At 43.3% G+C, this 21,008-nt stretch overlaps 1 protein-coding gene across 4 annotated transcripts in view; it reads left to right on the top strand.

The window, feature by feature from the left end:
- The window catches only part of NRP1 (neuropilin 1), a 137,405-nt gene that overhangs the window by 56,392 nt on the left and 60,005 nt on the right, over window positions 1-21,008 (top strand). For all 4 annotated transcript variants that reach the window (XM_065872801.1, XM_065872802.1, XM_065872803.1 and 1 more), the window contains exons 4-6: window positions 4,195-4,422; window positions 10,350-10,505; window positions 12,512-12,678. In XM_065872801.1, the coding sequence (XP_065728873.1) occupies window positions 4,195-4,422; window positions 10,350-10,505; window positions 12,512-12,678 (551 nt within the window). The remainder of the gene's footprint in view (window positions 1-4,194; window positions 4,423-10,349; window positions 10,506-12,511; window positions 12,679-21,008) is intronic.

Below are 21,008 nucleotides of genomic sequence, written 5' to 3' on the forward strand. Positions count from 1 at the left end.
TGTTATCGTATCCTAGCACAGCTTCTCAAATAGTCATCAAACTACTGTCCCCAAAACACCTATGGCAGGTGTCTGTCACCTGTCGGGTCAAGTCCTCCAAGGTCAAGCTCAAGCCTTGACGTCAGCTGCTCCCAACCTTCCCCGCTTCACTCTTACAAACCCACAACCTGGCTTCCTGCCCCAGGTTGGTGTGCTGAGTGAGGTGTAGCAGACCTGCATGTGAATTTTGATTTGGCTACTGACCGTCTGTGTGAATGTTCAGAGCTTTGGATTCCTCATCTGAAAAATGGATGACAGTATCTAGCACAGTCTCTTTGTGAAGATCAACTGAAATGAAAACATGTAGCCAGTGCCTGTCCCAGAAGATGCATCCAATACACACTAGCTGTTACAATGATTATAGATAAAGGGGGTGCTTTATCCAGATTTCACAGCCCTCCCTCTCTTCTGGTTTAAACCTTTTAACCTCCATGGAAACCAGTCTCTAAGCTTATTCCTCTTCATTAATGTACTTTTTATTTTCCTACGCTTGTACCCAGCTTGTCCCTTAGAGACACACACACAAATATACACATATACAAACTGTAGGTATATATATATATATGTATATATACACACACACACACAACTGTGTTTCACTAACCAAATGTTTTTCCTAAGTAATCCCAAATCTCTTCATGTGTGTATGTATCATTTTCCAACTAAATTGGTACCACCTAAAAAATGCAAAGAAAACATCTTTCTTTCTCACTCATTGCACATATTGTAGTCCTCATAGATACTCCATAAAATCATGAACTAGGAGAATACATTCACGAACACATAGACAGGTTCACGGGCGTTCTTTCCTCTAAAGCCATTTAATGATGTTATAGAATCTCCATTCTTTTGAAAACATAGCACTTCTTCCAGGCTGCAGCAATTTCAGGTTTCCTCAAAACACATAAGTTAGACTAATCATAGTTGAACCAATACATTAAATTTTCACTTCTTGATCTTGAGGTTTTCTGACAGTAGATCACAGGGCCATTTCTGCATCCCTGGGGCTGCATTTCTAGAGGACCACCTTTGCCTGACAGTGGTGGCCAGTCCTTACCTCTTCCCCATGCCTCCTGGAGCCCCCTGGACACCCTAGTCCTCTCCTCGGGTACCACATTCCCCTTCTGCAGGTCTCTTCCCAGATGCTAAAACCTTGGGCTACCAGCCCTAAAATGATTTCCATTCACTGGAAGAAATTTCTCTAGGAAACCCCAGCCTGTGCACCTCCCACCCTGCCCCTGTCCTTCCCTGGGTCTGGGTCATCCAGGCCCAGATGCTGGAAGAAGCCGTATCCATTTCCCGTGGGTCTCAGTGGTGGTGGTGGGGGGCAGCATTTATTGAGAGTGGGATTGGTCACTTCATACATTATTTGACTAAAAGTCTGTACATTTAATAATAATTCCAAAGAGAATATTTTAGCTCTTATCATTATCCATCCTTATGGTCCTTAACAACGAAATGTGGGATGCCTATGGCTACACAGGATGCTCTCAGTCTTACAAGTAGCCGGGAAAGCATGGTGTCACTGGCTGCCAATGCTGTGGTGCCCCCCTCACCCCAGTAGCTCACTCACTTCTGGGCACACCAGCTGCTCGCCCTTAGTCCTGTTTACGGCTTGTGTATTCACCATGGGATCCCTCAACCCACTCCCACCATCATCGTTTTTGGGGAAGTGCTCACTCAACTGTGGCAAACTTACACAACAGGGATTAAGGAACTGAGTAAAACAAATTTTGAGGTATAATGGAGGAAGTAGGAAACTACAGAAGCTTTGAGTTTGAAAGGAATTTTTTTCAAATCCTAAAGCCCACCTCCCATTTGTGATGCACAGAATCTGAGGATCAGGAAGGTTAAGAGGCCACGGCAGGTCAGTGATAAAGGCAGGACTAGAGCTCAGAGTTCCTGGTGATCCATCCAGCCGTCTTCCGCTTCCCCATGGAATGTCCCCAGCCTTTGTCAAAATACGTTAGAAAACGTGGGCTAGCTTCTAGAGGGATCTGGGGCTTCCCTGGTGGTGCAGTGGTTGAGAGTCCGCCTGCCGATGCAGGGGACACGGGTTCGTGCCCCGGTCCGGGAAGATCCCACGTGCTGTGGAGCGGCTGGGCCCGTGAGCCATGGCCGCTGAGCCTGCGCGTCCGGAGCCTGTGCTCCGCAACGGGAGAGGCTGCGGCAGTGAGAGGCCCACGTACCAAAAAATAATAATAATAATAAAATAAAATAAAGGGATCTGGCATGACAAGGATATACAGTGAAAGCATGGGAATTTATTTGATTTTGAAATTATGCCCTTAATTCCTGTCATTTTTTTTCCCTCTCATTAAATCTTAACCTAACCTGGGTAATTTTATTTTTTTAAGAAGGAGAAAATATTGGAACCTGCATTAAACTCTCCTGTTTGCTTTGCCAGCCAAATCCCCAGGGAGGAGGTTGGAGGTCTCCAGAGTCACTGTTCCTACATCTTGGAAATCAAATTCTAAAGGGTTCCCAATTACCTACATATAAATGACTTTGTCAATTAATGACAAATTGGCCTAGTCGTCTCAGAAGCCACCAAATAGCTTAGAAGCATATTATAAATTAGACGCACATTTCACAATCTCTTTACCTGAAACTGACATGGCAAAATGCCACATGGTAATAACTTTTTAACCAGAATCAAATAGATAAGCCTCCGAGGCCGTCATGCTAAAGGGTGAGCCCCATCGTAGAAGGCTTGGGAAGGTATTCAAGTCAGAACTCTACCGACCAGGTTTATTGTGCCGTCTCCTAAGTAGTCTTCGTCTCCAGGGCCATGGCTGTCTAATACGTGCATGGGGAGAAAGCGATTGATTTGTTTTTTCAACAGGCTGCCAGATGCGCTGAGGAGGAGATTCAGCTTACTAGCCCTCGCCACTAAAAATAGAGATCTGCTAGTTAAATTTCATGTGTATTAATGCCTAATATGTTGCCTTTAGTACTTGGCACTTTGGAAGAATATTTAGTTAAGGACAAGCCCAACAAGCCTCCTTATCTTAGAGTTGAATCCTTACACTTCATCGCAGGGTCCCCATCAGTGAGACAACAGTCCGGGAAAAGAATCGTTGAACTGAACATCCCCAGATTGGATCCTGAGATTCAAAAGGGTCAGGTCATCTCTGTTTCCCAGGGAGCCCTAAGAGCTCTTTGACAATCAGGGCAGCAGTGGTGGTGATAAGGGGCAGAAGCTGACAGGCTGATGTCCCTGTCCATGTAGATGGGCAGTTTTCAATTGTGTGGTGAATAGCACCCTATTCAGTGCTGATTCCATGAACTGAAATTGTGTTTATTCATGTAGTCATAAGGATGACTTGCAATATATGTAATTTAAATTATAGATCACTGTAATTTGTTGTCGTGATTAACACTGAACCGTCATTTAAATTACACGTTATAAATATATACATTAACGCATACGCATATATTAACATTTTAGAATGACCTCCTGTACTGTATCTGATACTTTTGGAGAAGGTTAGGATGTCAACATTGGTATCAGGTGACTTGTAGCCACAGGACCTGCATCCCAGTTTACCATGCCCCCACCAACACCCACAGTTTACTGGCACACCTGTGTCAACACCGTTCCAAATGAGTCACTCACCCTGCGTACATGTACGAATTACCTTTCACATTTGGTTTGTCAAAGAGGCAGAGGTCACATCTGGTAGAGTTACTGAGTCACTGGTGTAGGAATCTGAAACCCAAACTCCCTCCACTGAATTCTCTCCCTCGCCTTTGTAAATGTTCTATTTCACCAGTAACGGGCTGTCAGCCTCAAGATTTAAAGATTTAAGCTTGAAGGGGCTGTAATTATTTCTCTAGGGCTCTGTCGAGATTTCTGTAGCTTAGTCATTCAATGTTCCCACATGATTTTGTATTTGTCATTTTTTTTTCTCTGCAACAGCAGAAGTTTTAAAATTGCTCCACACAAATGGAAAACTAAGGTGAACACAATAAATCTGAACTTGACTTTCCATACCTATCACCACTGCGAAAAGGCTGAGTAAGGAGTGATTAGGGCCGTGATTATAATGGTGGGCTTTTATTAGAAAGATAAACCGTCTTTGCCCAGGTTATTTCTTGGGAAGGTCGTTTAAGTGGAATTTTCACTTTGCTCCTTTTTTCTTTTACTTATAGGTCCTGAATGTTCCCAGAACTACACAACACCTAGTGGGGTGATAAAATCCCCAGGATTCCCTGAAAAATATCCCAACAGCCTAGAATGCACCTATATTATCTTTGCACCAAAGATGTCGGAGATTATCCTGGAATTTGAAAGCTTTGACCTGGAGGCTGACTCAAATCCTCCTGGGGGGATGTTTTGCCGCTATGACCGGCTAGAAATCTGGGATGGATTCCCTGATGGTAAGCATGGCAGGAAGCACCCCCAAAAGGGAAGAATCTGGGGGAAGGGTCCTGGGATCCTTTTACAAGCATCATGACACATGCATCACTTTAAAAAGTAGCTCAAAAGGAGGAGGCAAAACAAAGCAAAACAGGAACTTTCTTTATGCAGAGCCATGACGAAATATTTGAGCCCAAAAAGACTTGGTAACTTTCTAATCTAATGCCTTCATTTTATAGATGAGGAAACGGAGGCCATAAGAGTCTATGCAAGGTCTCATAACTATTTTGCTGACAAAATTGGGACCAATCCATGGTTTTCCTGACTTAAGTATTTTGCTCATTTCAATGACTTGCCTATAGGTCATTAATTCATAAACTCATCAGAGGGTGAGCTCTTAAGACATCAGTTAAATCAAACCATTCATTTTGTAAATGCAGAGACTAAGGGCCAGAGAGGTTAAGTACCTGCTAAAGTTTTAACAGTGAAATATGTGTCTATTATGCCACCAAAACATTTAGAAATTTAGGAAAGGAAGGAGGAGAACATTTGGACATTCCTCATTTAGATGGATTCCTTGTCTGCTCTCTAGGGAATTTTTATCTTTGGGGATTCAAATTGCCTCAGTACATCCTTGGTACACCTTGTTCCTATCATCTGAATTCATCATCCATTCAAAAAATATATTTATTGAGCACCTGCCATGGACCAGGCACTGTTCTAGCCTCTTGGCAAACAAAGCAAAGATGGCTGCCCTGTTTAGATTCTACCAGGGGGAATGAGGTAATAAACAGGACACATTACAGACAAATGAAGTATGTGTATGGAATGTTAGAAGATGAGAAGTGCTATAAACAAAGAAAAAGAAAAGAAGAAAAAGTAGAGTAAAGGCATGAGAAGAACTAAGGTTAGGGGAGAGGGATGGGGGGAATTTTTAAATAGGGCAGTCAGGTCAGACCTTATTAAGAAAGTGAGAGAGATTTGAAGGAGGCGGGGGAGGTAGCCATGTGGCCAGCTAAATGAAAGTTCTCCATTTCAACCCCTGTGAACTAGAAGGTGAATGGCAAAAATACACACCCAAGTTCTGAACAGAGGGAGATAATATCAAATAATTTGTTGCAGCTGCATTGCTTGTCTTGTGTTTAGTCTGGTTTAATAGTAAGATTTCTCTGGAGAACACACTCTGCACAGATCAGAAAGGGTGGCTTGGAAGTTCTTACAAATCATGCAATTAGAACTTTGGAGCCATCTATGAAATAGTCAGGTATTATTATCAAGATGGAGGAAAGAATATTTAAGTAAACTGTAAACGAAGAGCTAGTATAATGTGAAAGAAATTGCGTTTGTCTTTGAAATGAGATGAAAATGATCAGTGTAATTCAGTTTAGGTATGTTCCTCAATAGTAAAAAACACGGGAGAAAATCTGGCTTTAGAGAAAGCTTATGTTGTCATTGGAGCACATGGCTGAGTTATCATTACTTTAGCCTCTTCTTTGCTTTTTTACCATATAAATAGGGTTATGTTGATCTTATCGGAACTCCTTCATTAAGTAGTGAGATTTGCCCAAACAGAGCACTGATTGATTTCCAAGTATTCAATCCGATAATTAGGAAAACAGTATTATAATAGTATTGTAATAATAGTTGGAACATTTAATAATGGGTTTATTTGTTCACAATCCAAATTTGCAGCCTTCTTTTCTAGAACTTATATTTAAATTGACATCTGAAAAGAAGGTCCAATCAACCAACTTATGTAGAAAGAAGCACATTGTTATTAGTGTCAAGGGTTTTCCAAAGTAGTAATTTTCTGGCTCTAGAAAATCACGGAGTTGAAGCGAAGAACAATTAACAATACAGGTTGTCAGCCTTGCAGTTCATTCCTGTTTTAAACTATGCTGTGTTTGACTTATTCCCAGAGAAAACTGGCTTTGGAATATGAAAAATGTGATCGTGTATTTGTTAGTATTTATCTGGTCTCGTCCAGCGTACAACAGCATCACAGCTCACTCTTTTTTAGGCAGAATGAAAGACTGTGTCCTCTTGGGTTTTTTATCAGTGGCACTAGGAACATTTTTGTCATGTAGTTCAACACATAGAGTTCCTTGCCAGCAAAATCGCTTTTAGTCTTTGATAGCCTTTCCAAAAACAACAACCAGAAGGTGCTGAAGGCTTGTAACCATCAAGTGATTTTATGTTGCATTTTATCATAAGCAGTGAATTAGACGACTGAGTAATTGAAAGTGACCCATTGATTCAGATTGACTTTGAAGAGAAGCAGTTTACTCCAAAACTTGAGATCCCAGGCATGCACGTGGCAAACCCCACTCCTCCAGCTAGCACTCTCTTTGAAGCAACATAGATTCCCAAGTAGCGGCTCTGGAGTCATTGGTGGAAGTTTACGTACGGTTTGAGAGCCATGAGCTAAGCATGCCTGTAAATGCTTGTGCTGAATTATGGAACCAAACATGAAGGCCTAGCTCACAATACCTGGGCGCAGATGAAGCCAGCTGTCCATCCAGGCTGGGCAAAGAGTTGGAACTGAGGCTGTGACCTACGTTCCCCAAATTATCAATGATTTTAGGAATAAGCATCATGAAAGCTGGATTGAGTTCTGTTTGGTTTTTATTTACTTTCATATTAAAATTAACCTTCTAAAATATAAATATAAAATATCAATTATATAAATATAAAATATCAATGATATCAACCTTCAAAAATATAAATGACATAAATGTTGCAAATTCTTTTCTCTGGGGAAAAGTTGCAAAATCCAGATATTCTCCACCAAAAGGTTTATGCTAAGAAAAGTAGATGTAGCCTATCTTGTACCTTCTCAAAATGATCCCCTTTCTTGTTTATTTATTCAAAATACCTCTTTTTAAAAGTACCTCCTTATAGTTGATTGTTGCCCTTTTTTCTCATTAAGAAGTGGCAGAAAGCCAAACTGTGTGATTCTGAGGTAGGGTTATAATTAATGGAGGGATTAGTGGGAAAATACAAAGAACGGGCTTTTGCCATTTCCTGTTGTAGGTGTGTCTTTCAAACAGCACAAATCCTGTGTTGCCTTCACACCTGAGAAGCTATGATCATCGCAGGCCTGCTCTCCCCCAAGAGAGAGCTTAGTACCTGTTGCTTAAATTCTCCAGTCGTTCTATTTTTGAATCATACTTCTGTTTTTGTGACAGTTTGAATTCATCTCCTAGGCCTTTGGCTCCACAATAACCGGAAGTAGGGAACCCAAGAGCTGTGGTCATGTAAATCCACAAATGAGCGCATACACAAGACAGATGAGGGTCTTGCAGCCACTCTGGCTCAGATCAATATTGCATTAGCTTGCTAGGCTAAGGTCTCGCTGTTGTTCAGGAAAATTCAATACTTCTTTGTATTATAGTCGAAAAAGGCTTTCACTCTCCTATCTTGAGGGCTCCTAAAGAGAGTTGCATGCTGCTTGCTGTCCCGGGGCAATATTCAAAAGGACAGAAGGCAGATTTACCCGGCATGTCTTCAACATTATAAACCAGTGAGTCATGGAGACTCTCTAAATTCTGAGTCTGCACTAGACAAGTTCTCTTCTGTTTGCTCTTTCAAAGAGACTCCACCTCCCGCCCTCCCCAGAGGAACTGGTGACAGCAGAGGGGAGGGGAGGGAAGGCAGCCGGAGCTCGGGGTGGTGAGGGCGTGACTGCAGCTTTCCTTGTGTGCTTGTATTCTTGGTAAGGTCAGTGGCTGTGGCGATCTGAGAAAGGCCCCCAGGAGTAAGGCTGTAAAAGTTTGCCCACAAACCCAAGAAAAAGAAAGTTATGAAACCACAATAATGGAATTTAAATGAGGGAAAAGACTGAGGGAGGATGAATAGACTCTAAGCCTCCCATTAAGATTACAGACAAGAAGTGGGATTCTTTTTGAGGAAAGGAAAGACCTGAGTTTATGACTCCAGCAAGATATTTTCATGCATATGTTGCTGGCAGCTTTGCTCTCTTAGGGGAAGGGGAAAGTGTTGAATTGGTGATAGGGCCACATTCAGAATGAAGAAAACTTGGCGAAGAGCTAGTACTTGTTGTGGGAGAATCTGTGGCCAGGATTAAAGCCAGAGAGAAACAAAAAGCGGTGAGAGTTTCATCTGAGATGCTGTCTTCTGCCAACTGGGAAACCTGATATCATGACCTTTCCCCTCATTCTGCAGAGCCACTGTCCACAACCACGTGGTGCCCTATGTATCCGTCCTCTAAATGGGCAGACACCTTGTCCTCTTCGTAATAAAGCAGTTGACACACACAAACATTTGGGTGCTAGAGAGTGAGGCGTGACAGTAGAGAGAGAAATCGGTCACATCCATTACTTTGAGCACGTGGAGAAGTTATCAGCTATTCAAACTCATCATTTTGCGCTAACTCAAATAGTAAACCACTTTAGCTTAGTTTTTTTCTTTTCTTTCCTTTTATTTTTTAAAGAGGGTTGGCCAAGAACGGAAAACCTGTTAGCCCAGGATCCAAGCACTCTAAAAAGCAGGGTGCTCAGATAGCCACCTGCCAGGAACTCAGCTAGCATGTGGGGCTCCAGGGAGGGCAGTGCACGTGGGGTTCACTTTCTCGAGCACACGTGAAGCTTCACCCAGCTCTCACCAGCCGCCTTCTGCATCCAAGCAGCACACACCAGCCTGGGAACCCCACCTTCCTGCCGAAGGCCCATCCCTCCAGAGAAAGGTCCACCTACTGTGCCTCCTTGAACACAGCAATAACTCTTAGTTGAAAGGCACAGAACCACGGATTTCTTGGAGGGGAAAATGGTCCACACCAGATTGTCCTTCAAAGCCCAAACCATCTGGTATGTTTTTACCATATGTGCAATAAAAAAAAAATCTAGAGAAAAGGGGATTTTTTTTTTTTTTTTTTTTTTTTTTTTTTTGTCTTGCTGCTGATCTGGACAGGGAAATGGAAAGATTTTCCAAGCCCGGGGACTTCCACACTGTCTATAAGGCAACTTACAGTTGCTAATTGCCACGGTTGGTCTAAAAGCACTTCAACAAAGGGACGGCCAGTATAAGCCAAATAACAACTTGACTTGATCGCCAATCAGTCAGTGTTCCCAACCTTCTTCTGCCTCAGTCACTACCTGTTTCCTGGTATGCAGTCAAATGGCTGCTTTGCGTCATCTCTTCGTCCCTGGACACAAGTGCAATGCAGTCACCTCTCTAAGGTTTGGGAGATAAAAAACTGAGAAGTCAGAAAGACTCATTTTCTTTTGTTTTGATTACAATTTGCTATTATGTGTAAGTTATTGGTATCTATAATTTCTAAACTTTTTGTTACAATTATGAATTAGTCTTCAGATACAGCCCTGATTAGGACATAATCTACTGTCCTTTGTCTAATTCTGTGGTGTTCGTCATAACGAGGCTCCAGGACTGAAAGATGGAAAGAGGAAGGGGGTGGGAGTCACCCAGGGCTGGGTCAGACCTTGGTACTGCTCTGGTGCCAGGATGGGTTTCCAGAACATTCACCAGGATCCCCTCCTAGGGTGGGGGCATTGAGGACAGATGACTCCAAGAGCCCCCCCCCCCCCCCGGTGGGTGATTACAAGCTGGCTAGAGTTCCTGGGCGCCGGACCGTGTGCACCGTGCGGTCCTGGAGATGAATGCCAGGGTGCACTTGACAGCCCAAATCTCCTTTGCAATCAAAGCAAGATTTTCGATTTTGTTCCTGAAAACAGTCCTGCTCACTGGGGAATGTGGTTATGCCTGTTATTGCCCTTCAGAGCACACTTGAAAACCCTCTCTGCAAACCCGATCCAATATGTTCACTGCAAAACAATTAGCTAGCGAAGACTTGCTTGGGGTAAGAAAACACTTCCGGGTTCCACTGGGACCCATGTTCACAAATGGTTTTGCTGGCATCTGCTGCAGAAGAAAAGGTATTTTCACGGTCTCTGCGTTTCTTCCTCTGCAGTTGGTCCCCACATTGGGCGTTACTGTGGGCAGAAAACACCAGGTCGAATCCACTCCTCATCCGGCATCCTGTCCATGGTTTTCTACACGGACAGCGCCATAGCCAAAGAAGGCTTCTCGGCAAACTACAGTGTCTCACAAAGCAGTGTTTCAGAAGGTCAGTATTTATGCCTCTTGCAAAGCCCTGCGGTAAGTAGTCGCTATTATTCCTCCTCACACACCTGTGGCCCTGTGAACACTACAGATGTGTTTCGTGAGTTGGAGTGCCCAGTATTTCTTTTTCTCTTTTAAATGGTTTATATGAATATCAATGGGAAGAACTCTTTGGGGTGCTTTCTTAAAACTATGTGCGAGAAGGCTGCATGTAAGCCTCTGAAATTATGGGAGAAAAAGTGGGAAACGGCAAAACCGTGCCTTGAAACAATGAAATATGGCCAGACCGCCTACCTGGTACCCTCCATTGTATATTGGGCTGAGAGCCAGGAAAGGACAGGCTTCGATCCTGGATGAGAAGAACCAGTCAGCATCAGTGGAGTTCATCAACAGGCAGGCAGGTAGAATGGATGGTGCGTGGTAGTTTGATTTGGGGAGACCCTGGTGGAAGCTGTTTTTGTTTTTCTTATGTGAATGAAAGCGGATATTCACGTAAAAGAAGCATGTTTTAACTTCTGCTATAACTTTCCATAAAAGAAAAAAAAAGTAATATGTTTTTTGTATCATCTTAAAATACACGACTAGGGCTTCCCTGGTGGCACAGTGGTTGAGAGTCTGCCTGCCGATGCAGGAGACGTGGGTTTGTGCCCCGGTCCGGGAAGATCCCACATGCCGCGGAGCGGCTGGGCCCGTGAGCCATGGCCACTGAGCCTGCGCGTCCGGAGCCTGTGCTTTGCAACGGGAGAGGCCACAACAGTGAGAGGCCCGCGTACCACAAAAAAAGAAAAAAAATACACAACTAAGTTGATGTGGTCTCCAGCTCTTTTAAGAGCCCGAGGAAAAGAAACCTGAAAAAACAATGAATAATTTGTGTTTCATCAGTTTTAGCTGCCAGGTTGTAACGTAGCACAGGGAAAAGGCAGGGGAGTTAGGAGACCTGTTCTACAGATATGCTTGTATCTTTTCTACCAGATCTTACTGGAAAACAAAAAGGCCAATTAAACTTCAAAATCTTATCTTTACTTAATTTATTTGGTTAATCCATTCATGTATTTTTGTGCCATTTTATATTCCAAACAACAAACCTAAGCTTAAAAGTAGAAAACCAGTGAAAGAAAACCTTTTATGCCACAAAACTTATTATGATAGAAAATTCAGAAAATGTGGAAATTTGGTTAGTTGAAGTTTTTCTGGATGGTTGAGAATCTTCTTTTTAATCTCTAAAGTTTTTTTTGCACTTTGGTACTTTACATATTCCTAAAATTGATTATTCACTTCCCAGTATCATAGTTCATATTTCATTGTTTGCTGAGTATATGAGGCCCAATGGAATATATGTTTTCATGATTCATGGTCATCGTTGTGAATATTACTATTTATGCTGTAAAACTGTGGTGCTCTTTGGGACCCTATGATACTGCACTTTACCCTGATGGATACTGTTGTGTTTTAATAAAATAAACCAATGGTGTTAATAACTGGCCAGTCCAGGGCAGGGGCATAACAAAGGGGGAGGCCTGGGTGCCAATTGCAAGGACTCTGAAAGATGGAGAGTTAAAGTCTACTTAGCCCACCAAATATGGGCTATAAATGGACAAAGAGTCTTTTTCACTTTTATTAGATCTTAGAGGAAATAGTACAATTTTATTTAAATGTAACTCTTGATGTGTATGCATATGACATATCTGCATACATTCAACTTTGAAAATAAATCTGAATTTCCATCATTTCCTAAAAACTTTCTAATAGTATTTATATCAACCTAAGCCCTGTTGGAAAAATAATCAACTGTGAGATCTTCATAGCCTTGCTTTTCAGAATTCTTGCCATGAAAATGCACGTATCGGTGCTACAATCCAATACGTCCCTCGTTGTCATCTTTTGTAAGACTGTGTGAACGTCGAAAAGTCCGTTTTAGTTTTCCAGATCAAAAAAGGAAATATGCATCCTAGGTCCCCTTCGTTTTGATGACTTAGGGTCATTTTTTTTTTTTTTTTTTTTCCCCTTCAGACTTCAAGTGTATGGAAGCTCTGGGCATGGAATCCGGAGAGATTCACTCTGACCAGATCACAGCTTCTTCCCAGTACAGCACCAACTGGTCTGCCGAACGTTCCCGACTCCACTATCCTGAGAATGGGTGGACCCCTGGAGAGGATTCCTACAGAGAGTGGATCCAGGTATGTGGCTTATACTTGGCACACTCAGGGTGGAAGATTTGGGTCATCTAAAACGGTTGTTGAAAAAAAGCAACGCCGTGACTAATGCCTTCCAACGAGAAGGACAGGGACCACCACCGAGTGTAATCACTTTGCAGAATTCACAGGATCAGAGAAAAGCAGGCCTAGATAACATCCCTGAAAACCCCTTATCTTCTCAGATACTTACATATGACTCTTACAGAATCTGAGCACAGATGTCTCACTTGGGTAACAACTAAAAGATCTGAGGGTTTTTTTTCCACAGCAGCCATACATTTTCTATGGATGTGCTTCCTACTTTAACAGATTTTTATTTCCTTAATGAAATATATTACCTGCACTTCGAGGTGTGCCTGAAATCATTGTTTTGTAAGATGTTTTGTTTGTTTGCTCACGGTAGGAGAAGAGCAGAACGGGGTTGAGGTTTACTTTCCCACACTGGTCCAAGTAGCACGTGCCCAAGAAGTGGTTTAGTTGAAGGTATTGGTCTCCGTGGATTACGTACAGACACAGACATATGAAATGTACACGTCTCTGTCCTTAATAGTGATGTCGGTTCTGCTCTCCCCACTTTGCTCTAATATTCCCCTCCCTGCCTTCACCCTTCCACTCCCCACAGGCTCCCCTCCTCTGCACCTCCACCCGGACTCATCTCCAGCTCATCACTGGCACTACTCCCAAAGCCTAAACTTGCCCAACCTTGATGTCTGGATACTCCCACCCAAGGCCTGATGTTCATGTTCTTGACTTTTTCACCCACTGTCAAATGAAACATCATATCTGGCTGTGTGGGTTAAACTGTGGGCAAATTATCCAATGTTATTTGCTGAAGGATCCAGATTTCCTCTTCAGGAGAGTAGGCAGAGCCTGTCCTGGACTAATTGCGAGATATATAAAAATGACTAATTCCCAGGGAGAGTTTCTAAGCAAGAAAATATACCAGGATGATTAATCCCCTACTTTCTAAATCTATGCCTGTTTCTGTCTGTTGAGCACAAATACCAGATTTTGTTTTACTTTGGAAAGGTCAATATTAGTTTAACATACACTTAAAGTGAAATGGCCTATTTCAGAAGGCTGAACTCACACTAACCTCGAAATGATAACACTGAGAAATGTGTAGAGGGTGAGAAAAGAAGAGGCTTTTACCTTGGGTGGGATTGCTGAATCCAGCTCTAGATTAAGTCAGAAATGAAATGAACTTGTCTCCGTCAAAATAGCTCTTGGAGACTTGTGTTTCCACATCCCCACACTAACCAGCAGTTCCATGTGATTGACAGACGTGCCTCTAGAGAGGAGCTTACATTTTGCAGTGCTAAGCTTGTTTGCATGGTAACGTAGTTGTATTCTCGGCAGGGTGGAGAACACTCAGTAATTTAGGGATGTTAGTCTTGCAAGAGTTCAGAAAATGCAACGGTAGCAATTCTTCTGGGCAAGGAATTCTGTGTCAGTAGATGCGTGGAGACAGAATGGGCTCTCACAAAGCATTTGTCAGTGGGACAGGGTTTACATCACTCTTAGGACTTGGGCACCATTTGAGATGGTCCCAGAAGAAAAATCTCAAATGGTCCAATTCTTTCTATCAAAGTATGGTCGGGATAAGATAAGTAACCCAAAGCCCCCAGACAAGAAGGTTTCCTTTTTTGCTCATGCCACCCCCCCATCTCTGGCCGGCAGGGCGTCTGCCCCACATCTTCTCACAGCAGGACCTAGTTGGAGGGAGTGGCCGTCATCTGAAACCTGTCACCAAGGCAGTGGGAGGAAGGGAGAGTGGCCCAGCACGCTGACCCGTGAGGCTCCGTTGAGGAGCATGACACCAAGTTCATTGCCAAAGCACATCCCACGGCCGGCCACGCTTAACTTCCAAGGGGCAGCAATTCCACACGTGCTGGAAGGAGGACAGCACAAATGACACTTGTGCTATTCAGGGGATAGTCGCCATGTATCGAGTATTTCCTATGTGCCCCAACTTCTGCTGAGTACTTGACTCATGTTTATTCAATCCTCAGAGCAGTCCTGTGACAGAGGTTCAGTTATCCTTTTTTTTTTGCGGTACACGGGCCTCTCACTGTTGTGGCCTCTCCCGTTGTGGAGCACAGGCTCCGGACGCGCAGGCTCAGCGGCCATGGCTCACGGGCCCAGCTGCTCCGCGGCATGTGGGATCTTACCGGACCGGGGCACGAACCCGTGTCCCCTGCATCGCCAGGCAGACTCTCAACCACTGCGCCACCAGGGAAGCCCTATCCTTATTTTTAAAATGAGGACCCTGAGGTTTGGAGATATGAGTAAACGCCCAAGGTCACGGGCTTGGAAGCAAGGTCTGTTGGACTCCAACACCTGTTCTTTACTCTTCGATGTGCTTTATCTTTATCACTAATTCCTATATATTCAGGTGAAGCATCCGTCCGCAACCCTTTATGCTTTTCCTCGTGCTGAGAAGCCTCACACCAGGATGAGCGGGGGCTTCCTGCTTCTAAACCAAGAATGGGGAGCCCTTACTCCTCAGCCCCTCTGGGACGTGGATGTCAGAGGAGCTCAGCGTCAGTTCACCTTGAGGGAAAATGATCTTTTTCTTCTGCGGGATCTCAACGGGCTCATTTCCACACTAGTTGCGTCTGTGTACTTGGTGGGAGGTCTTAACATCCACCCATCACCTAATTATGAACAATTTCATGTGCTTCCAGCTTTTCTGAAACTCCTTGGAAGTGGCAGGCTTGTTTTCATTGGATAGATGTTTTATAAGTTAACCCACAAGCATAGCATAAGGGAGGCTGAGGGCAGGAGGTAACATACCTCCCATCACAGGACCATTTATTTGTACTTGACAGTCCTATTTGTATGCACATCAGAATGAGGATGGCATTTGTTTTCTTTTTCGGCTTTGTCACATTTTGCATGAAATATACCCCACCAAACATGGTGCTGTAGCAACAAGGACAAACACTTGCATGTGTTAAATTAATAAGGCAGCCCTGGAAACTGACTCTCCCTCAAGACAGGAACAGTCTTTGGTTCAATTGTTTTCTCTAGGAAATTACCTAGTGACATAAAAAAACAATGCATCGTTAACCGCTGGTGTGGATGTCCTCCATGGTGCTTCCTGTGGGATCTGTTGTGTGGCAAAAAGCTTAAGAACCAGGGCAAGAAGCCCTTTAGTGAGGAGAAGCATGAAGGGAAGTCCCGGCTTGGACATTTCCACGTGGTCACATCCTGTTCTAAAGGCCACTTCATATCCTGAGAAGCGAAAACCTCCTACTTGTCAATTGCAGAGTTAATCACCCTGTGAGATTTGCCCACATTTTTCAGAGTATTCCATTCTGTTCTGTGTCCTAGAACTGCTGATCTTATTGCTCATTTCATCTTTATCTTCTTTTTGTTTCTGGTTAAATAATCAAGGATTCTAAGGAAAGACTCAGTGTATCGGTGGCGCTATAAAAATTCTTAATTTTCAAGCACATTATTAGATCCCAAGCCATTAACCTCATTGACACTGAATTTCTTTTCCTATAAAATAAAGGTGACGTAGCCTTCTTCATTCAAGCTCTGGCAGTCTACGAGACTGTGGATCTCAGAAAAAAGCAGGCTCGGATTTTTCTTTTCAGATCTGCAAACTAAGTGTGTGTGATCAGAAAACATGTTCTCCTAAATCCTGGTGTAGCCATTCACACACAAAGCAGAATTTAATTCGTTAATTATTTCAATGTTTTATTAATGATCGTGTTCACTGCACTGTAAACAGATTTATCCTTCTAGCTTTAATTAAAGCTCTCGGGAGTGCTTTCCTCAAAACAACTGTGACTCTGCCCTGATTAGAATGCCGGGAGACAAGAGAAAAAAAAAAAAGTCAAGAGACATAATGCCTGGATGGGATATGAACTTTGTTGATCCAAAGAAATAAAAATGGCACTAGGGACTAATCGATTACTACACCCTCCAGTGACTTTAGAAATAGAATTACTCGACAAACCAACTCAGGCTGAAACTCTGCTCATCTCCAAATTTGGTAATATTGTCTTTTGTGGGAAAAATTAAAAATTGGTGCTAGATTATTCATGCCTTCTCTTATTCCAGAGGAGCAGAAAGCAGTTGGCTTCTAAACCACATCCTGTTTGGTTTGGTCCATCAGCCCTATGATGGATTAATCCCACAGAAGAGAGTAATCTCCAAGAAGACCCTCTGTAGCTGTAAGAATACATCAGCAAGCCCCTTCTCTGTTCACCACATTTTCTGGTAGAAATATTCATTCCGAGGGATGAGGAGAAGGAAAGTTCCAGAAGAGAGGAGCTCACGCTAACCTCTGCAGAGGCTTGTTTCAGTGTTTTCCTTTTGCTTTACATGCATTTCCCTTTGATAATATTCCACATTTCCTAACTGAAGGAACTTTGAAAGCAGACACCAGTAACCAAAGGCCTTGGTGTAAGGAGTTGGGCTGAACTGAGTCAAAACACGCCCACACACATACACACACACACTCTCTCTCTCTCTCTCTCTCTCTCAGGGTTCACTTACAGCCACAGCTGCAGGGTTGAAGAAAGTAGGTGCCCTCATTCAAACTGCTCAAATCCAAGTGGCCCTGGGTTGATTTTGAGGATTTTAAAATTCATTTTAAGACATGTTCTAACAACAAAACCTTATGTTTCTATAGCATTTTCCCTTTATAAAAGCCCCTTTTCATACACATCCCATTTTAGTCTTAGAGTGTAGGTTAAGTGGACCAGAGATTCTTTATCTGCATCTTCCTATGAGAAGGCTAAAGCCCAGAGAGGTTAAATAGTTCATCAAGTCCTGATTTGGGGAAAAGCTGCAACTTGTGGGGAAAGTCAGCCTCACAGGGCCAAAGGGGACTTCTTTCCTCAGACTTGGGACCTGAGTCACTGGGCACTGGGAGAGCCAGAGGGCGGGAGGCGAGTCACAGCTCGGGGTCAGATCTGAACCAGGCCCGGGTGCAGCTGGCCTTTGCAGAGCTCTTTGGCCATTGGAATTGTGAGTTTTTCACCTCCTGCTCTGTCAAATGCAGTAAGCCAGGCAGACACTCTCACGCCAGCTAAACTGGGCAAAGCGAAAATCCTGGTGAGGTCTTAAGACCTCATGAGTCACAGAGGAAATGGTCCTTCCTCTCGCCAGGTTCCCAGCCCCCAGCCCCAAGGTCTGCCCTGTAGTCCAAGGAGTCCTTCAAGGTTTACTACCCACAGGTGCCTGCACATCCACCCAGGGGTGTGAGTTGTTGCTACCAGCAACCTCCAAATCTCACTTGCAGCTTGTGGAGAATGGAGACAAAAGATCATTTAAAGGCATGGACCTGATTTCAAGAGCTAAGAAGGGGGGCTTCCCTGGTGGCGCAGTGGTTGAGAGTCCGCCTGGCGATGCAGGGGACACGGGTTTGTGCCCCGGTCCGGGAAGATCCCACATGCCGCGGAGCGGCTGGGCCTGTGAGCCATGGCCGCTGAGCCTGCGGGTCCGGAGCCTGTGCTCCGCAATGGGAGGGGCCCCAACAGTGAGAGGCCCACGTACCGAAAAAAGAAAAGAGCTAAGAAGGGGCTAGCTGGACATCCTTTACATGCCAAATGGGATAAAATAACTCATGAATTCTTGGAAATGTTCCCTCTGACACACAGTATTGTTACACATTTTTATCGCATTTTAGGTGGGAGAAGTGAATGTTTCTTACTCGATTAGAAGAATTTGTTATCTGAAACCCTTCTTTTTTTCTTCAAAGTGAGGGTTTCCCCAAATTGAAAGTAGAAGCTGATGTAATTTATCTTAAAACTTTTAAATGTCATTTATTTTCACAAATTTCATATCTCATTTTCTTTCCTTCTCAACTCTCTTGGACAAATCTTTCATTCTCTTATATGAATGTGTTGAGTGTGGAACAGGGATCTCCTATGAAATAGTTTGTGATTTTTCATACAGTGTCTAGTTTCTAGTAGGTTTATAATCTGTGCTCAAAATCGGTTCTATCTGCTGAATTGAACTAATCCAGAACGTGTATGGAGGCAAGTTATCCTGACTGTAAACACTGTGTGCTTACAGACCAGGCACTTCGAGGATCGGGGGGCATTTTCTCATTCAGATCATTAGCAAATTGCTGAAATTGCAATAAAATGCTTTATAAACGTGTGACTAGAGAACAGACGAAAATAGCTCACTGGGTTACCCAGATGTGGAATGATGCATGTAAAATATAATGTTGGCAAATTTAGGGGAAATATAGCTGTTCAAATGAATGTTTATTCCCCAGGTGTGCTCTGTGTGTGTTTTGCAATTAATATTAACTAGCTACTTTAGCTGAAACATTGATCTGGAAGGGAGATAATTTGCTTTTTTTTTCCTTTTTAAAAATTTTATTATTTATTTATTTTTGGCCATGTTGGGTCTTCGTTGCTGCACGCGGGCTTTCCCTAGTTGCTGCGAGCGGGGGCTACTCTTGGTTGTGGTGCGCAGGCTTCTCATTGTGGTGGCTTCTCTTGTTGCGGAGCACGGGCTCTAGACGCGCAGGCTTCAGTAGTTGTGGCACACGGGCTCAGTAGTTGTGGCACACGGGCTTAGTTGCTCCGTGGCATGTGGGAATCTTCCTGGACCAGGGCTCGAACCCGTGTCCCCTGCATTGGCAGGCAGATTCCCAACCACTGCGCCACCAGGGAAGTCCCGACAATTTGCTTTTTAAAAAAGTAGCCCAGGTGAGACTTTGGTTATCTTACCCTAGTTCTGCATTGACTTATACTTCATGCACAAAATAAATGCTTTACCTCTGACCCTTCATGTATCACAGGACTGTTATCTCTAACTAGGTTTCCACCCAGGAAGCCCCTGTTCCAAAATTTACTGTCTCCTGAGGAACTTTGCCTAATGCTTTCTCTGGTACCTTACCCTGGTGTTTCACATTATAGGAAGTCATTTGAAGGAAATATGTGTTTATAGGGACAGATGAAATTCAGAGCTTTTTGTTGTTTTTGAAGGAAGATATGATTGGGGGAAACAGAATGTACATGTGACATAATTATTTAGACATTTTTAGCTGTTGTTTTGTCAGATAGAACATAGCAAGATAATTTTAACCATTTTGGTCAAGTTGACCACTTAATTCAATTTTAAAAATCAGTCAAAGGATTTTACTAGTTAGTATTTCATGTCAACACACTTTAAAGAAAATGTATGACATTTAAAGAAGCCTCTGATTTTTATGATGAAGCATCACTGGGAAGAGAGTGTTGAAAGAACGACAGGTGTTTGGGTAGAATTACACTTAAAATAAGTTAGTTTGTAGAGCATGAACATTTCCTTTTTTTTTTTTTTTTTTTTTTTTTTTGTGGTACATGGGCCTCTCACTGCCGCGGCCTCTCCAGTTGCGGAGCACAGGCTCTGGACGCGCAGGCTCAGCGGCCATGGCTCACGGGCCCAGCCGCTCCAAGGCATGTGGGATCTTCCCGGACCGGAGCACGAACCCACGTCCCCTGCATCGGCAGGCGGACTCTCAACCACTGTGCCACCAGAGAAGCCCAGAGCATGAACACTTCTTTTTGCTTGCTGTTGTGGTTTCTTATCGTTTTATGGCAGTGTCTATTTGGAACCAACATTCATAGTTAAATTCTAGAGGAAAGGTTTTTATATATCTTTCCAGAATATCTTGACTTTAAGAGTAAGATTAAACATAGGTACAAACATCCTTTTGTCTAAATTCCTTAATGTTCGTGTGTTCAGAGGGATTAAGTTATTTGCAAGACCACAGGGCCAGTTACTGACAGACCCGGGCTGGAATCTCAGTATCCTGGCCACCACTTCTTTGCTCCCACTCAGTTGTAACAGTATGAGGACGTGAATTTGGATCCTCTCAGAAGATTGTGTCTGAAGACCAAGCAGGCACGTTTAAATCCCAGTATATCCTGCTTAGCTGCTGATAGTAAATGATGTCTAGTAAACTGAACAGCCGCTGCAGAAACTTTAATTTAAACAAATGATTGGACTTTGTCTGGAGCAGGGGTTCTGCGTCTGGACACTCCTGACATTTTAGATTGGATAATTCTTTGTTGTGGGGCAGTCTTGTGTGTTGTAGGATGTTTAGCAGCATTCTTGACCTCCAGCTACTAGAAGCCAGTAACATACACACACACACACACACACACACACACACACACACGCACGCACCCTCAATCAAAATGACAACCAAAAACGATGTCCCCAGGAGTTGCCAAATGTCCTGTTTGGGGGCAAGATCATTCCCAGTTGTAAACCACTGGTATAGAAGATGCGCAAAATCCTAATCAAGTCATTTTCAAAATAATCAGACTGATCAGAATTTTGAAAGAAAA

This window comes from Phocoena phocoena, chromosome 2 (assembly GCF_963924675.1).
Source record: "Phocoena phocoena chromosome 2, mPhoPho1.1, whole genome shotgun sequence".
Lineage (NCBI taxonomy): Eukaryota > Metazoa > Chordata > Mammalia > Artiodactyla > Phocoenidae > Phocoena > Phocoena phocoena.